The following is a 17,267-nucleotide window of genomic DNA, read 5'->3' as shown; positions in this document are numbered from 1 at the left end:
CTCCTTTAAACATAAAATTAGTTCCTCAACCTATTTGGGCTACGTTGTTATATATTGTTAGAGGTTCCAAACCTGTCATGATTTTGATTAAATTTTAGGCAAATCTAGCTTAAGTTATTTGCCCAACACTTTTCACAGGTGCATTTGTGTTCTTAAAGGAAATGCATGCCTCATTTTCTTGACTTTCCACCAAGCTTCAGATCGCCTCAGGACTGACAAAATAACCAGAGCTTTGATTATCAGCAGGAAATCATACTGAGCAGGAATGAGGAGGACACTCTAACCGGCCAAATTGAAATGCAACAATCAGATGGTCCAAGTTCCTAGCTTGAGTGGTTTTATTATTTTAGCCTTTAAAAGTCTCAAAAGTTCCAAGATTGGCTTAAACAGGCAAGAGACAGTTCCCAACTCAGTGGGCTTCCTCTGCATGTGGACTGGTCACCGCTGGTCTCACCTATTGGCTACAGGCAATCTCTCACATGCCCTGCCTTTGAGGACCAGGTTCTTGCCATCGGGCACAAGCTCACACCTCATCCCAGGATAAAAAGGACACCAATCCTGGGTACACTGGTTGACAGGTGGTAACAGAGTATCTTTGGTATGAAAAGCAGCACTGGTGTCAGTGTTTACATGATAACTTCTCATGAATCACAAATACTGTAGTACGTTTTATAAAAACGTTGATTTATCAGTTTTCCCCTACCACAGCACTCTCTGAGGCCCAATTCTGTTGTCGCCACTTACTGGCTGCTGTAACTGACTTAACCTTTAGGGGACAGTTTCTCAACTGGAAAATAGGGGTAAAACAGATAGCCAGCCTCTTTAGGGATTCTGGAAGGACTAAGGAGGCTTCGAACAGGGCTGCACTTAGAGTGTTCATTGTTACTGTGACCGCTGCTGGATGAAAGTAATTCCTGCCACAACCACTCTACCACCCCCACACCCCACCCCCACACCCCACCCCCACCCAGAAGGCCAGTTCAAGGGAGAGACATGGTCACATCGGCTCCTGGAACATAACCTGTCTCAGCCTTTGTAGTCTGTCTGAGACTTCAGATTAACTGTCATCACCGAAAGCGTCACTTTCAGGGTGGAAGGTGTCCCCATCTCCACCACCACCACCACCACACTCTTTCTGACGCACAAACTCACCCTCTACCACCACCAACCCCACCAGCACCTTCAGTGAGCAGAGTTACGGACAGGAACCAGGAGTGGGGCTTAGACATGGAAAGGCAGGGGTGGCTGTGCATGAATCTGAAAAAGCCATAAACCACTCATCAAGGGCCTACACCTCCCAACCCTTGTACTACAAAGATCAAGACTATGGGTGGGAATGAGAACTAACCCGGGATGTGAACAGAAGTGATCTACAGCAGCCAGAAAGCCCACCTCTACTCTCTCAACTACTCTTAGTTAACTCCTTCTGTCCTCTAAGTCCTTATCTTCTACTGTCACTCAATTTTCCCAATATTTCACGTGTAGGTCAATTCAAATTGAAATAGTTGGCTTAGGATTTATCTCCCAACTGTGAAACTCAAACTCATCATAAAAGAAAATTGGCATCACATGCTTCTGGGTGACCAGCCAGGTCCATAAGTCGTTTGAGATACATGAGCCACCAGAGCACTCCAATATCAACAGGAAAGCTGGATGGATAAAAATTAAAAATTAATCAACTCACAGCTTAAAATTAGACGGTATGAAATGAGAAAAATGTCTGTCTACTTGATTTTATCCAAAAGTAACACAACTAAACTATTCCAGCAAAATGAGAACAAGAAATGCAATGTATATGCCAAATCTAAAATCAATAATAATCTGGCATTTGCTTAGATATTGTATCTTAAATTTACTAACTTTGAATACTACTTTGTAATCTTTTTTTCCCCCTTCCCTGTTTGGAGGAAAAAGGTACATATTTTAAAGTGTATATTCTCTGGGAAAACTCTAAACTCCGGCTTTTAGGGAATTTCCCTCTCATTCTATCCTGTGCCACATAGTTTATTCTGTTTCCAATCAGTAGGAATTTGCTTTGCTATTAATACCGATGAAAATGCCAGGAAGTACTTGGCAACACAGAAACTGAGATCTACGAAGCACTAAGGAACTCTACCACCTTTTTCCGACATTTATATTTATTCATTGTGCACAAACAAGTAATCAATGAGTAAGATGTCTCAAGGGTTCTTTTTAAATCATCAGGCAGCTACAAATAGTTGACAATGGTCTTCCTTTAACATTTAAATTAATAGCTCATTTGAAAGATCTTCAAAAGAGTTCGTAGACAACAGAAGTAAAAGGCATTTATTTGGGTGGAAAACATCCATACATATTTTTTTCATGAACCTTTTGAAGATTTTATATATATATATATATATATAAAATGTATAGCCAAAGCACAAAGGGTCTAATGGATTTGTTGTCAAAGAAAATATCTGGGAGCAAACTGTTGAAATACTTACTTAAGGTATACTAAGCTGATCTTCTGTATATTAAGATAATCGAAAATGAATCTTGATGTGAATGGAAGGGGAGAGGGAGTGGGAAAGGGGAGGGTTGTTGGTGGGAGGGACGGTATGGGGGGGGAAGCCATTGTAACCCATGAGTCGTACTTTGGAAATTTATATTCATTAAATAAAAGATAAAAAAAAAAAAAAAGAAAATATCTGCAGAGGCAGGGGCAGTAATAAAGCTGGACAACTGAGTTTTAGGGGTACAAAGTCCAGCCCATTTTGTAATCCTGAAATAGCCTGTAGCCATGACTTTACAACTTCAGTGTCACAGTAGATGGGAAATGGGATCCTTAAAGTTCAGCATAGCACCTCAACTTTTTTCTTTAAGTCTCTACATCTGTCTCCCTTCTCCTTTGATTGTTCTTGCTCTTACTTCTTAACAGAGAACATGAAAGAACAAACCCTATCTACACAACACATTTCCCAGGGGGGGAATAAAAGATGAGAATTACATGGCAGTAACCGAAGCATATCAGCATATTTTAAAACACAAGTACAGTACCTCTAACTAAAGCACACATACAATAACATAAAAGTGGGAGGAGCACTATTTCATACAGGGTTGCCAACTTCAGTAGAGCATCAAATTGGACTACACATCCAGGGTGATTTCGTGTCGGACTGCTTTGGCAGCAAATTAACAAAGGTAAAATTGCTCTCTAGATGTTTAGGTTAATGAGGTTAAAGAAGATCCTCTCTTGGCACTTAATTTTATTGACTTAATTGCTTTATTACTATTAATAATACTTTATGGTTTACACGTCACCCTTCATTTTTGAAGTCATTATTCACTCCTAGGGTAATCTTGCGTTCTGAGGGATTCCTTGAGAATTAAAACAGGGATAACTGCAGAAGGATTTTGGTTTGGCCTGACCCACCTGTAGGCTCTGTCCAAAATGACTGTTACGCAGGAATTCTATGAGGAATTCCAGGAAAGGGCCAGCCTTTTCAAAGAGCAAATTAAAATACCATTCTGGTGCATTTCAACTCTAGGGAGTAGGCCCAAGAGAAAACTATGCATCAGACAAGAACACTCAGTGTGGTGGGGGACGACAAGGCTAACCGGAGCGCAACATGAAAAAAATAAAATATAATGAGCTGTACACCAATTCATAGTTATCCCTAGAAGATTTACTGGGAAGCCACAAAGAAAGTAATCGACATTACAAAAAAAAAGGAACCCAAAATGCACACGAGTACAAACCTACAGTCTCCAAATCCAGCACACACATGTCATTTCCTCTAGGCTCCCACTTGCATTTAATTCTGGCAAACAATGAATATATTATAGGGGGAAACAACCCTTCCCCCCACCCCTCAGCCCTCATAGGATGAACAAACTCACGTTGTTTTCGGAAAGAACACAGCAAGAGCACAAGTCCTGCCCCGTCTGTTGTACCATCAGCCCAGGAGCACAGAGAGCAACACAAGCAGCATTTACTAACCTGGTGCCCCTGGGAAAGGCCGCTCCATGTTACTTGCAAGAAAGAATCGTGACTCTGAAACTCTCCAAAGCAGCTGATGGCCAAGGGGGAAAGCGTGCTGCCCCGAGAAGCCACAGAAACAGGGAGAGGCGCCCTGTTCCCAAGCCCAGTTTTGGCTGGCTCCCTACAGGCAACCGAAGTCCTAGCCAAGCCCACAAAGCACTTTAGCCTGTAAGCTTCAGTAATGAACTTGAAACCACTCCCCCTATGTTAAATAGACACTGAGCTGCTGTGAGAAAATAAAACCCGCAAGCAGAATGAGCTCAGGCTTTGGGCTTCATTTTTGTACTTGCTGCCCAAAGCAACATAACACAAACTTAAACACAGACCTCTCACTCCCCTCGCTCTCCCTCACTGTATTAAAGTGACTGGTTCACATTAAGCAAGAGGAATACAGAATGACTTCGGTACTGCTGCCCATGCTGGGTGGTGGTCATAGAATGTACAGCACTGTAATTTCACACTGCAGAGAAGGGACATGCAAAGTGATGGTTTCTAAAAATCAAACTCACATGCTTTACTGCATTAAATATGCCTAAGGCCTCCTGAATCACTGAAGTCCAAAATTTAACATCAGTCCAAGAAAAAAAAAAATTGTCAAACTTCTTCCTTCTGATTCTGATTTCCAAGGCAGACATTTAAATTTATTTTTCATTCTAGAAAAATGTAATTGGTTAATTTCCTTAAGGCAGTTAAATCTTCAAACAGAGTCAACCAAGTTGTAGCACACTGCTTATGAAAGAATAAGAATGCATGCTCAGTCTTCTAACATAATGTGTTCACAGTACACACAGTGTCCCCTAGTTTTCGGCTCCAAGAACAGTCCTAGGCTGGCACCGCGGCTCAATAGGCTAATCCTCCACCTAGTGGCACTGGCACACCGGGTTCTAGTCCCGATCAGGGTGCCGGATTCTTTCCTGGCTGCCCCTCTTCCAGGCCAGCTCTCTGCTGTGGCCTGGGAGTGCAGTGGAGGATGGCCCAAGTGCTTGGGCCCCGCACCCCATGACTTTTTTCCCTTGATTTCTTCTGTATTTCTAAAAGTTCCATATTCACATGTGGTCAAGGTTCCCTTTTATTACTGTTTCTTCTAAATCAGAAGATTTGACTAAATATGACAAAGAAACGTGATTCACGAGTTGCCAAACAATAGACTGACATGTGCGTGAATATTTTAAAAATGTTCATGGAATATGGAATTAAAATATAAGTTCATTTTGGTGCAAAAAAAGTAGTTGAATTCTGTGCATAGTTCTTTGTAACACGTATTTCCATGAACTTTTGGAAGACTCATTATATATGTGGATTTCAAAATTTTACAACAAAATAAACATGCTTTAACTTTATTTTTCCATGAACTTCGTGAGATACCCTCATATTTCTGCTAAAATTCAAGTTAGTTAAAACCTCACAGGTTTTAATGTAAGCCATTAACCTATTAATCACGAAAATTCTGGGAACTGTTCAGACCTAACACTCACCCTGCCCTCCTCCCTTCCCCACCTCCAGGTCAGAGCTCAGCAGTCTCTAACGGGGTCCCTTTGGCTTAAGGGGAGCCAGGCAACCACCCCGGCAAGAAAAGAAACTCAGTCTCAAGGTCTGTCGCCAAGGGTTTAAAAAGGCACCAGTACCCCACCTGCTGGCAAAGCCAAGTGAAGGCTGGAACACTGCAGCAAGTCTCAAGGGAAATGTTCCTTTTGAGAACCAGGAGAAAAGAATGGGTTACAGGAGCACATTCGTGTCTCACATGATGTGTGGGAAGGATCATCAGCAAGGTTTTCTGGAGGACATGAAAATGCTTATGCCAAAAAAAATAAAAGAAAGAAAGAAAAAGAAGCAAACTTCACTTAAACCCATGTCCTTCAGGTAGGCCTGCTTTGCAAACATCTGATCTGCGATCCCAAGGAGGCCCTCTGAAAAATCACACGGATCCCTCCCTTGCCCAGAGAGCCTCACGAAATATCCCTGTGAGGTCAACACAGTCTCTGAAAGGGAAGAAAGCTGGACAAATCCCCAACTCAGCCAGATGAACTACTGGTGGGATGAGCGTCTCCAGCCTCCAGTTAAAGGTCTGTATCCCAGGATGTCTATCTTTCTAGCAAAAAGTATTTCCATTTGTTTCCTATAAATTAATTCTGCTAAAACCAACATGTGACACCAACCTCAAAGGACCTGAAGAACTGTTCAATACTGAGTCCAAAATTATATCACATCTTTAACAATGGTTCTCTTGGGGCTGGCATTGTGGTGCAGTGGCATCCCATATGGGTGTTGGTCTCAGTCTGGATCCAGTTCAGATCTGGCTCCCTGCTAATGTGTCTGGAAAAGCAGTGGAAGATGGCCTAAGTACTTAGACCCCTGAAACCCATGTGACATACCTGGAAGAAGCTTGTGGCTCCTAGCCTCAGACAGGACCAGCTCTGGCTATTGTGACCATTTGGGGAGTAAGCTAGCAAATGAAAGATCTTTATCTCTGTCTCTTTCTCTTTCTGTGGCTCTGCCTTTCAAATAAACAAATCTTTAAAGAAAATAGCTCTCCTTGTTTGTTTTAGTTTCATTTTAGCTAAACAGCTTGTGCTCATTTAAGAATCACATCCACTTCTGCTTCTGTTTTTGTTGGCACTTTATTAAAGTCTTACCATGAGCCAGGGACACTTCTAAGTGCTCTGAAAGTACCAACTAATTTAAACCTCCCCATTCTATTATTATACCAATTTATCGACAAGAAATTTGAGGCTCCCAAAGGGTAAGAAGTACCTTTCCAAGATCACATGGCAAGCCAGGGAGCCGGGATTAGAACCCAAGTCAGCATACTTTAATAATTCTGTTGGGCCAAGTGCACACCATCTGTGAAATACTAGCAGGCTGGGATCAGGTGCAAGAGAAGGGGAAAGAAACAGATGAGACCTACCCTAGGAGCACTCCTCAGGACGGCTTTCCAGAGAAGAAAACTGGAATGAGATGGTGACAAGCGAGGTAAGGGGTCCCCAGGCAAAGGGCTTTGGCTCAGTTCTCAACCTCAAAAAAAGAAACCAGGTGGAGCCACGGGGACTTGTTGAGGCTGGGGACCCAGGCAAAGACAACGCTGCACCCACAACAGAAGCCCTAGGACATCAAAGCCTGGAGGCAAGAGCCAGGGGGAGAGATTTAAACCAGAAAGTAGCCAGATGTGTAGGCTGGAAAGATAAGCAGAGGTACTGGGTCTTGTCGGATGAGACTCAGTTTAGAAGATGCTGCAAGTGAAAGGGAGGACAGAGGCATGCATTCCAGTCCCCACGTTTACATCTGCATAATGAGGGCGGGTGTGGTGATCCTGTCACCAGCATGCTTCCCAGCTTCCTCGCCACGTCAGGTTTGGGGCCTGAGCCACATACGTGGTAACTGTGTTAATGCCACTCACAGAGGCCGGGAACACAGGAGGAAGGGCAGGCTGGTGGATCAGGGGAAGTGGCCTGGTCAAGCTCAGGAGTTGCTTGGGGCAGGTGGCTTTGAGGTCTTGTGGGCTGCCCAAGGGGGAGGCCTGCAGGCCCTAGGAGAGACAAGCCTGGCATCCAGTCCTGGGCTGAGACGGGAGAATATCCAGGGGCTGTCAGCACAGAAGGGGCAGCCCCAGGGATGGCCGGGCGGCGGGGGGGGGGGGGGGGGGGGGGCACACTCTGCCCCTGCTTGGCAGGAAAGGGTGAAATTTCCAGCTAAGGGCTCTGAGGAACTCACACAGAATTCAGACATAAAAGAAAAAAATTTCATCTTAGCTTTTACTGATCTGTAACTGAAATTTGGCCTTTCCGCTGATTACAAGGTAAGAATCTGCAAGAAAACTGGCCATTCTTGTGACTTGTCACTGATAGAAATAAAACAAATTCATATCGCATTATTGAAATTTTCACTTATTGAAAACATATCAAAATATCAGAGTTGGCATTGTAGCTGCAATGCCTACATCCCATATGGGCGGTAGTTCATATCCAGGCTGCTCCACTTCCAATCCAGCTCCCTACTAATGCACCTAGAAAAGCAGTGGAAGATGGCCCAAGTACTTGGGGCCCAGCACCCACATGGTAGACTCAGATGAAGCTCCAGGCTCCTGCCTTTGACCTGGTCCAGCCTTGGCTGTGGCAGCTATTTGGGAACTGAACCAATGGATGGAAGATCTCCCTATCTCTGCCTTTCTAACTTTGCCTTTCAAATAGATCAAATAAATCTTAAGAAAAAAAAAAAAAAAAGCAGGGGTTGGGGGCAGAGCCAGCGCTGTGGTGTAGCAGGTAAAGCCACCTGTGGCACCAGCATTCCATATTGGTGCCTATTCGAGTCCTGCAACAGAACATGGCCCAAGTCCTCGGGCCCCAATACCCACATGGGAGATTCGGAAGAAGCTCCTGGCTCCTGGCTTTGGATCAGACCAGCTCTGGCCATTACAGTCATTTGTAGAGTGAACCAACGGATGGAAGATCTCTTTCTGCCTCTCCTTTTCTCTCTATAACTCTGCCTTTCAAATAAAGGTTCATTAAAAAAGAAAAAATATATCAAAATGTAACTTACACTAATCACTACTTCAAAATCACAATAGTTATTATCCTTGCCACTAGACTTTGGTAGGTAATGCATTAATAAAGTGGGTATATATCATATTACATATTTACTTCTTGGCATATTGGTCACTGTATGTCCGTATAAGCAGTTTGCTTTGCATTCCCATGTACTTTTTATAAGATTTATTTATTCATTTGAAAGGCAGAGTTATAGAGACAGAGGAAGAGACAGAGACAGAGAGGGAGATCTTCCATCCATTGGATCATTCCCAAGGTGGCTACAATAGCCAAGGCTGGGCCTGGCCAAAGCCAAGGAGCCTGGAACTCCGTCTAGGTCTCCCATCTGGGTGTCAGGGGCCCAACCACTTGGGCCATCTTGGCTGCTTTCCCAGGCACATCAATAGGAAGTTGGATAGGAAGTAGAACAGCCAGGACTCAAACTGGCGCTCATATAGGAAGACTGGCATCATAGGCAGCATGTTAACCCACTGTACCATAACACCAACCCCCCTGCACTTTAATTTTATTCAGTAGACAGTCTTTGTAAAGGAATTCATCAGTTTTTTTAGAATGTTAAAGAGGTCCCAGAGGCACACATAAAAAAAGTCAAGAACCCTGACTTAAGGGTGAAAGAAAAATTCCCAGAAAGATACTTTAAAATGGCATTTGGCAAACAGGGACCCCAGGATGAAATGCAGCCAGCATTCAATCCCAGGATTCAAAGCCAGGACATATATAATTTTTTTTCAAAATTGAATAGGAATTTATTCATAACCTGCAAAGTCCAGTGTCCTTCAAGGGTTCTTTAAGTAAACCAGAAGCAGGCCTTTGGGTTATAAAGTGAACAAATGAGCATTTCAATACCATAAATGTTGATTTCCTGAAAAAAGAAAAATTAAATAAAAGCAAAAACAAACAAATAAAAAAAAACCACAAAATTTCTTTTATGTGGCCTCCTAGACCAGAAAGACTGAGCACTGTATTGCTGGTCTCAGGGTAGCATCTGCTGAAAAGTAGGGGTGCTCCCCAGTGTGCGCCTGGAGACAATTCTACTCTAATGAAACATGCTTAGATACCTGTTCCCAGCCTGCTTTGTTTCTTCTTCCTGGAATATCTTGCCCTCGTCCTGCATTACCCTCGCTAACTGGCTCAGTTCCAGTTGACAGATGAGTTACCACATTTAAGAAGTCCTCCGTAATGTCCCCAATTACACAATAGTGTCTGTCCCCTTGCATTATCCTTACTCTATCACAGCCTCCATCAACCTTCCAGGTAAACGACAGCCTATTCATTTGCTTCTTCTGCTACTCAGTAGACTTCCTGAAGATAAAGGTTGCACCCTTTTCACTGTTACATACCTGATGACTGGAACACAGGAGTGCTCAACTTTAAGTTCTCAAAAGAAAATCTATAGTGATAAAAATCTTATGCATTTATCTTTCTAACAACAAATTATTTTATTTAACATACTTAAAAAAGCACAGTTTCAAATGATGATTTGTAAATGAAAAAGGGATTTTTTTTTCTCACTGATCTGTCATTCACAGCAGGATGACATTTGAGAAAGCAGCTGGCTGAGATTTATATTCTTCATGAATAAAATAAAAATTACAGTGACAAGAATACGTGTTTAGCACAGTGGTTAAGATGCCACTTGGGATTCCTGCATTTTTTTTAAGATTTATTTATTCATTTGAAAGTTGGAGTTACACAGAGAGAGGAGAGAGAGCGAGATCTGGTCTTCCATCCGATGGTTCACTTCCCAATTGGCCGCAATGGCTGGAGCTGCGCCAATCCTAAGCCAGGAGCCAGGTGCTTCTTCTGGGACTCCTAAATGGACGCAGGAGCCCAAAGACTTGAGCCCTCTTCTACTGCTTTCCCAGGCCAGGTCAGAGAGCTGGACTGGAAATGGAGCAGCAGCCAGGACCAGAACTGGTGCCTATATGGGATGCCGGCACTGCAGGTGGCAGCTTTACCTGCTACTCCACATGCCCACCCCAAGGAATGCCTGCATCTTATATCAGAGTGCCTGGGTTTAAGCAAAGCCAGGACTTCTGATTTGTGCTCCTTCCACCATGGGACTCCACATTCTAAACTAATGAAAATAGGAATCCTGGGCTGGCGCCGTGGCTCAATAGGCTAATCCTCCACCTGCGGCGCCAGCACCCCGGGTTCTAGTCCCGGTCGGGGCGCCAGATTCTGTCCCGGTTGCTCCTCTTCCAGTCCAGCTCTCTGCTGTGGCCCAGGAGTGCAGTGGAGGATGGCCCAGGTCCTTGGGCCCTGCACCCGCATGGGAGACCAGGAGGAAGCACCTGGCTCCTGGCTTCGGATCAGCACAGGGCACCAGCCACAATGCACCAGCCGTAGCTGCCACTTGGGGGGTAAACCAATGGAAAAAGGAAAACCTTTCTCTCTATCTCTCTCTCACTGTCTAACGCTGCCTGTCAAAAAAAATTTAAAAAAATAAAATAGGAATCCTTCATTTGTGGAGCACTAGTTCATGATTTCACTGTAGTGAAAAAGCAAGCCACCAAACCTGCCTCAAACCCCAGCAGAAGCTGCTGTCCAGAAAGACACCACTGCCTGGGTCCCATCACCGTGCCACCTCCCAGGCAGAAAGCGGCATCTGTCACCCCACTCCATGGAGCCATGGTCATGGGCAGAGCGGACAGCAAGGACAAGCCTGTCCCTCCACACTAGCTAGAACCTCACCGGGAGAGGAAGGCACAGCGGTACAGAACCAAATGATGGACCCACACTTCCCTTCAGCTTCTCTGGGCAGGCAAGGCTAACAACCTAATTGGATTCTTTGCTCCAAGCTCTTTTACTTAGTTCTGATCGGTGATCCAGGGTGACTTGCGAGATTTACAATATTTCAACTGCTGCATTTTCCATTGGCCCTAACCAAAACAGAAGATTTTACTTAACCAATTAGTCTGGAATCAGACTGCTAAGCTGACACAATGGACTCTCTGTTCTCTCCTCCCTGTGCCCACCAACTAGCATTCATTATTTAATCTGCGACACGTGTGGCCAGGCTGTGTTAATGACAACAGCGCTCTTTGTCTCCACATCCACTCCTCCTGCAACATCTGTCACGAGTCCTATCTATGTTCCATTTTATGTGGCTGCTCTCATATTTTCAGGCTCATTTTCATGATGACCACAGTTTGCTCACAGACCTTTCACAAACCTTCAAAAGGTAACAACATTTTGTAACTTGGCAGTCACAGAAAATTTAAGGTACATGCCACGGGCACCCTTTTAGTTACTGTCCTTTCACACAAAACTGAGTAATTTCAAGCAAATTGTATCTCAGCACTGCCTAGCTAACTTTTTAATAATTTCATCAATTCACAGACTGTGAGAGTACTTCAAAAAGCTCATATAAAATGGAATTCAAAGATATTTTAGTGCAAAAAGTGTTGAAATTCATGCATAGTTTTTTTTCCCAATATGCACTTTATCTTTTTTTTTTAAGTTTATGCATTTATTTCAAAGGCAGAGAGAGAGAGAAGTCTTCCTTCCATCTTCTGGTTCACACACCAGAAGCCTGCAACAGCCATGGGTGAATCAGGCCAAAGCTAGGAGCCCACACTCCATCCACTTGCAAGAAGCTGAATTGCAGGCAGAGGTAGGACCTGATCCCAGGCCGATATGGGATGTGATCATCCCAAGCTGTGGCACAGTGCCACCACGCCTAACCCCTTCATATGCATTCTCCTGGACCTTTGGGAAGACCCCTCCAGTGCACTTTTTTGCACCAAAATTTTAAAATATTTTAAATTTCATTTTCCATGAACCTTTTGAAATATCCTCATCCTTGGGCTGCTTCGCATACAATGCATGTTTTCCTTTCATAACATAATAAGAACACAGCTTTGTATGACTAGTCTGACACAATATGCTCTCCTAAAAAACAAGCCAAGTGTTCCTTAATGTGCATGTCAAAAACATAAATTATTGTGTTCACTGAAGACATTTAATTCCTAGTTTCCCATACTCTTTTCTTTCTTAATAAGGAGTCAGAGCGAAAATGATCACTTACCTTCTCGTTGACGTCACTACACACTAGAGAATTCTCACGGGTAAATGGGAAGCTCCAACTTGGTTTCCAGGCCCTCCTGTTCCTTCCTGCCTCTGGACTTGCAGACCTGTCCACTGCACACAAAGCATAAAGTAGAGGTTACCGCCAGGCTGCCTGCGCTGTCAGGGAACATGGGACAAGTTGCGATAGCAACCTTCTCCCAATAATTTCCCTTGCTTATTAATCACCCAGAAGCATGTCTTTCCTTGCCCAGCCAGTCCAAGCATGGGATGGTGTCCTGTTGCCCCAGCAGTTCCTTTTGCCTTCGGCCACTTGCTGTCACCCCTATCCTGTCTTCTTTGCATTGCACTCACACAGCTTCCTCACAAGATCCCTCCTTCCAACCAAATTGGTACATTCCATTTTCTCATCCTCCCCTGCATTTCAAGGGGCAGCACAAACTCAGGTCTCCCGAAAGCCTTCTGGTGGCACAGGTTTAAAAAAAAATCACTCAACACCATATAGCAATCAGCAACAGCAAATTCATTAGAGAACTAATTATGCCTTGTGAATGTGTTCTGTTGGCCTGCCTGGTCTGGCTACTTAGAAATGCTCTGGCATTCAACTGTCCATGAGTCAGGTGCTCCTCAACTTACCATGAAGCTAAATCCAGATAAAGCAATCCTAAGTCAAAAATACACTGAATACACCCAGCTCGCCATCTTCATCGTTTAGCTAGTCCATATTAAACATGCTCAAAACATCTACATTCTCCTACAGTTGGCCAAAATCATCTAACACAAAGCCAAATGTATTGAATACTGTATTCAAAGTGAAAAATAGAAATGTCTGCAGCGTGCATGTTCATTTCTATTTATCTATTTTACAATTCACTTTCTTATTTGAAAAGCAAAGTGACAGTGGGAGAGACAGACACAGAAAAAAAGAGATCTTTCATCCATGGGTTTACTCCTCAAAACAGCCAAGAGGCTGGGGCTGGTCCAGACTGAAGCCAGCAGCCCCGAACTCCATCTGGGTTCCCCATGAGGGTGGCAGGGTCCCAAACACTTAGGCCCTCTTCCACTGCCTTCCCAGGAACTCTCGCAGGGAGCTTAATCAGAAGTGGAAAAGCGGGGACCTGAACTGGCACTCTGATATGGGGTGTAGGTATCACAAACTGTAGCTTAACCCACTGTGCCACGATACTGATCCCACGGGCACATTTTTACACCACCATAAAGCCAAAAACTCTACGTAAAAGTCAGGGGCTATGTTAAAATTTACTTCCCCTATCAATAAATGTAGGTCACTAGTTGTAACTCTGAAATCAACTATTGTAAAAGGCATTTAATAGACAAATTCCACCTTACATAGCATACATCTATATGAGAGTTAAGTCATTTATATTGCTAAATGATAATTACCAAACAGTCAGCATGACTGCCATATCATAACTTAACCCAGCATTTGGACATCCGTATCTGCCCCATGAAGCAGGTATTTCTTCCATTTCTCAGATGAAGAAAATTGAGTCAGAAATATTAACTTGCCCAAGCTCATTTATTCAACACATATTTACTGAGCATCAACTATGTGACAGGCACTGTTACAGCATTCATGACACAAGGTGGAAAGACCCAATCTTCATGGAGCTTATATTCTATTACATCAGAGCGACTACAAAAAATTAAAACAAACAAGTACAAAATCAGGCAATGTTAAATACTGTGAAGCAAGCAAACAAAAAAGGAGTAAAGGAGTGAAGAGTGCCGAGGGAGGAGGAGGGACGCTCCTTAGACAGGGAGAGAGAAGACACTGAACTGAGACATAAAGTCAGGTAACACGCCCTGTGAGCATCTAGGGAAAGGATCCAGGAAGAAACAGACGCTGCCAAGGCCCTGAGGCCAAAACAAAACAACAAGAAGGCCAGTGCGTCAGAGTGCTGTGGAAGCAAGTGCAGCAGTGGAGGATGAAGCCAGAGAGGCAACAGGGCGGTCTGACCACAGAAGCCTTTGCAACCCATCGTAGAGTTTACCTGTGTTTTCTAAACAGAATGGCAGGCTCCAGAAGGTTTTAATCAAGGGAGCGAAAGGCTGTGACATTTCAAAAGATTACTCAAGTTGTGTAGGTAAAGAATAGACCTAGAGAAGGCAGACTGTATGGGAGAGCACTGCAGTTGGCCAGGCGAAATGACAGGGAGAAGCAGGCACACCTAAGGTACACTGTGAAGACACAGCCAGGAAGGTTTCCCAACGTGGGTGGTGATACAGGGTGTGAAAGAAGGAGAGGTGTCAAGGCAGACTGGAAGACTGGCAAACGCTCAAGAGGAAGAAAAACACAGTTGCTGAGCTGGGGACCACAGCAGGTGGCAGGAAGCAAATCAAGAGTGCAAGTTTACAGAGATTAGGTTTGAAAGAACTTTGATAGACCCAGATGAAGACTCTTAGGAAAATGTATGTCTTCATGAAGACTCTGGATACGCAAATCTGGGATTCAGGATGAGATGTAAAACTGGGAGTCGGATGACTTTAAATCTGATGGTTGGTTTTAAATAGCATATTTTCACCATGAGACTGACTGAGAGTGGATGAGGGAGAGATGTTTGAGGACTGAGGCTCAAATCCCTCCCACATTTATATATCAGGAAGCAGAGAAGCACCCAGCAATTAAAAAAAAAAAAGAGGTTTTAAAGGAGTGGGCAGTGAGGTGGGAGGAAACCCACAGAAGCCAGGTGAACAAACAAAGTGACTCAAGGATAGATGGACAGATGACCAAAGGCAGCTGAGAGATAGGTAAAGTGGAAGACAGAAATGAGATTGGACATAACACATGGAGACCAATGAGGGTCTAGAGACGAGTAGGTTCCAGGGAATTTTAGCTGCAAAAGCCCAAAAAGTGGGTTCAAATGAGAATGTGATTCCAATACATTGCTGAGAGCAATTAAACATGTAAATGAGTAGATACACCATGTTCATGAATTGAGACATAATATCGTTCCACAGTCTGTTTTCTACAAACTGATTAACAGATCATCTCAATCTCAAATATAATCACAATGGACATTTTGGGTAGAAATTGATCATCCTAAAATGTGCACAGAAATTCAAAGGGCTTAAGACAATCTAAAGCAATCATTAAAAAAAGAGAGTTTATAAATAGACCATTTGGGAGGGCAGAGCCAAGATGGCGGAATAGTGAGGACGCGCACTGATAGTCTGGGAAAAGATAGTTTAATAAAAGTGGAGTTACTGTAGTTTCAGGGAAAGGTTCAGGGAAAAAACTACAGAGGAAACTCTTCCGGATCTAGTGGATGTGACACGGATGCCCACGGCTCCAGAGCCCAACCTCGGAGTCTACACATCTGCGCTGGAAGGGAAGGTGAGGCAAACCCTCAGTAACCCGAGACATTGGCAGGGAAATGGCAAATAGAGCCTAGAGGGAACGAGGCCTGGGGAAAGTTCACCAGGCTAACTAGAGGAGAGAGGGGGAAAAAAGGGACTGGTACCGAGAGTTTCTCTCTCTCTCTGCCCACCTCACAAAGGCAAGCAAGACAAAGAGCAGGCACAATTTTGGACATACATAAAAGCTGCACGACCTAAGGGCTATGCTCGACCTCAGAGCTGTGCCCGCCCTCAGTCAAACAAAAACCTGACTCTGAGGGGGTGAAATAACAGGAGGATAGGACCTAGTGAATGTGTGGAGCTAATGAACTGAGACAGTGAAAAAGAGATGGTGGGTGAGAGAACTCATAGAGTGAGTATTCTCCAGAGATGCTACAATTCGGTAACCCTGGCAACCCAGTGGGAGACTGCAGGAGAATTTGAGCCCACACTGAGGGCAGAACAGATTCTTTTTGTGGTCCTTGGGAAAGAGCAGGTGAATGATATACCCACAGGAGCCAGAGACTGGAAGCTGACTACCTTCAATTCTGCTCAGCTGTGTGGGATTACTTCCCTTCTGAATCAGAGAGAGAGAGAGAGAGAGAGAGAGAGAGAGAGATTGATTTACCATGCCTAACCTGAATGTGTCACCTTTGGCACACCCTTAACACTGAAGAACCAAACAGAGCTCTCTGGCCACACCCATCTCAAGCCTCTAAGGCTCCTCCAAAAGCAGATAGTCCACTTAATACAGTCATAGTATAACAAGAAAAAAACACCACAGCGAGGGAAAAAGAATCCACAGAATATCTCCACAATGCCAAGCAGCAAACACAGAAACAGAGGAAATAAGAACAAGGAAGACATTATGATGCCCGGAAATGAACAAGACACCCCAAGCCAAGATTATGAAGATGAGAGATAGAAGAAATGAAAGATAAGGATTTCAAAAAATTTATGATAAGAACATTTAGAAGTTTTGAAAAACAAATTCTTCAACTACAGAAATCCTTACTGGACAGGATAGAAAATCTCTCTTGTGAAAATGAAATCTTAAGGAGGAATCAAAATGAAATGCAGAAACTAGTAGAACAGGAAAGTGTGATAGTGAAGAGAAATCAAAATGAAATGAAGAATTCAATAGATCAAATGAAAAACACATTAAAGAACCTTAAAAACAGAGTCAGTGAAGCAGAAGAGAGAAAATCGGACTTAGAAGACAGAGCACAGGAAAGTATACAGTCAAACCAAAGAAAAGAAGAGGGAATTAGAAATCTAAAAAATATTGTTGGGAATATACAAGATACTATTAAAAAAAACCAACATTCCGGTTC

General features: G+C 43.6%; 2 protein-coding genes across 7 annotated transcripts in view; both read right to left on the bottom strand.

Annotated features, from left to right (window-relative positions):
• The window catches only part of PLD1 (phospholipase D1), a 192,046-nt gene extending 187,891 nt beyond the window's left edge, over nt 1-4,155 (bottom strand). For 2 of the 6 annotated variants that reach the window (XM_070072512.2, XM_070072514.2), the window contains exon 1: nt 3,962-4,155. Coding sequence is in view for 2 of the 6 variants with exons in the window: in XM_089330937.1 (XP_089187063.1) it covers nt 3,725-3,753 (29 nt within the window). In the remaining 4 variants the exon portion in view is untranslated. Of the gene's footprint in view, nt 1-3,724; nt 3,771-3,961 lie in introns of those variants that run through there. The other 4 variants (XR_016232554.1, XM_089330937.1, XM_089330935.1 and 1 more) reach the window with 4 other exon arrangements.
• A 2,706-nt stretch (nt 4,156-6,861) lies between these two features.
• Nucleotides 6,862-17,267, bottom strand: part of LOC149127070 (uncharacterized) — a 58,742-nt gene continuing 48,336 nt past the window's right edge. Inside the window, exons 2-3 of the mRNA XM_089330940.1 lie at nt 12,575-12,687; nt 6,862-7,015 (exon numbers count right to left, since the gene is read on the bottom strand). Of these exons, the coding sequence (XP_089187066.1) occupies nt 7,004-7,015; nt 12,575-12,687 (125 nt within the window). The 3' untranslated portion in view covers nt 6,862-7,003. The remainder of the gene's footprint in view (nt 7,016-12,574; nt 12,688-17,267) is intronic.

Source organism: Oryctolagus cuniculus, chromosome 4 (genome assembly GCF_051225735.1).
Source record: "Oryctolagus cuniculus isolate XC-2025 breed Fujian yellow rabbit chromosome 4, ASM5122573v1, whole genome shotgun sequence".
Classification (NCBI taxonomy): Eukaryota; Metazoa; Chordata; class Mammalia; order Lagomorpha; family Leporidae; genus Oryctolagus; species Oryctolagus cuniculus.
Note: the sequence above shows the minus strand (reverse complement) of the source record. Positions and strands in the feature narration are given on the sequence as shown.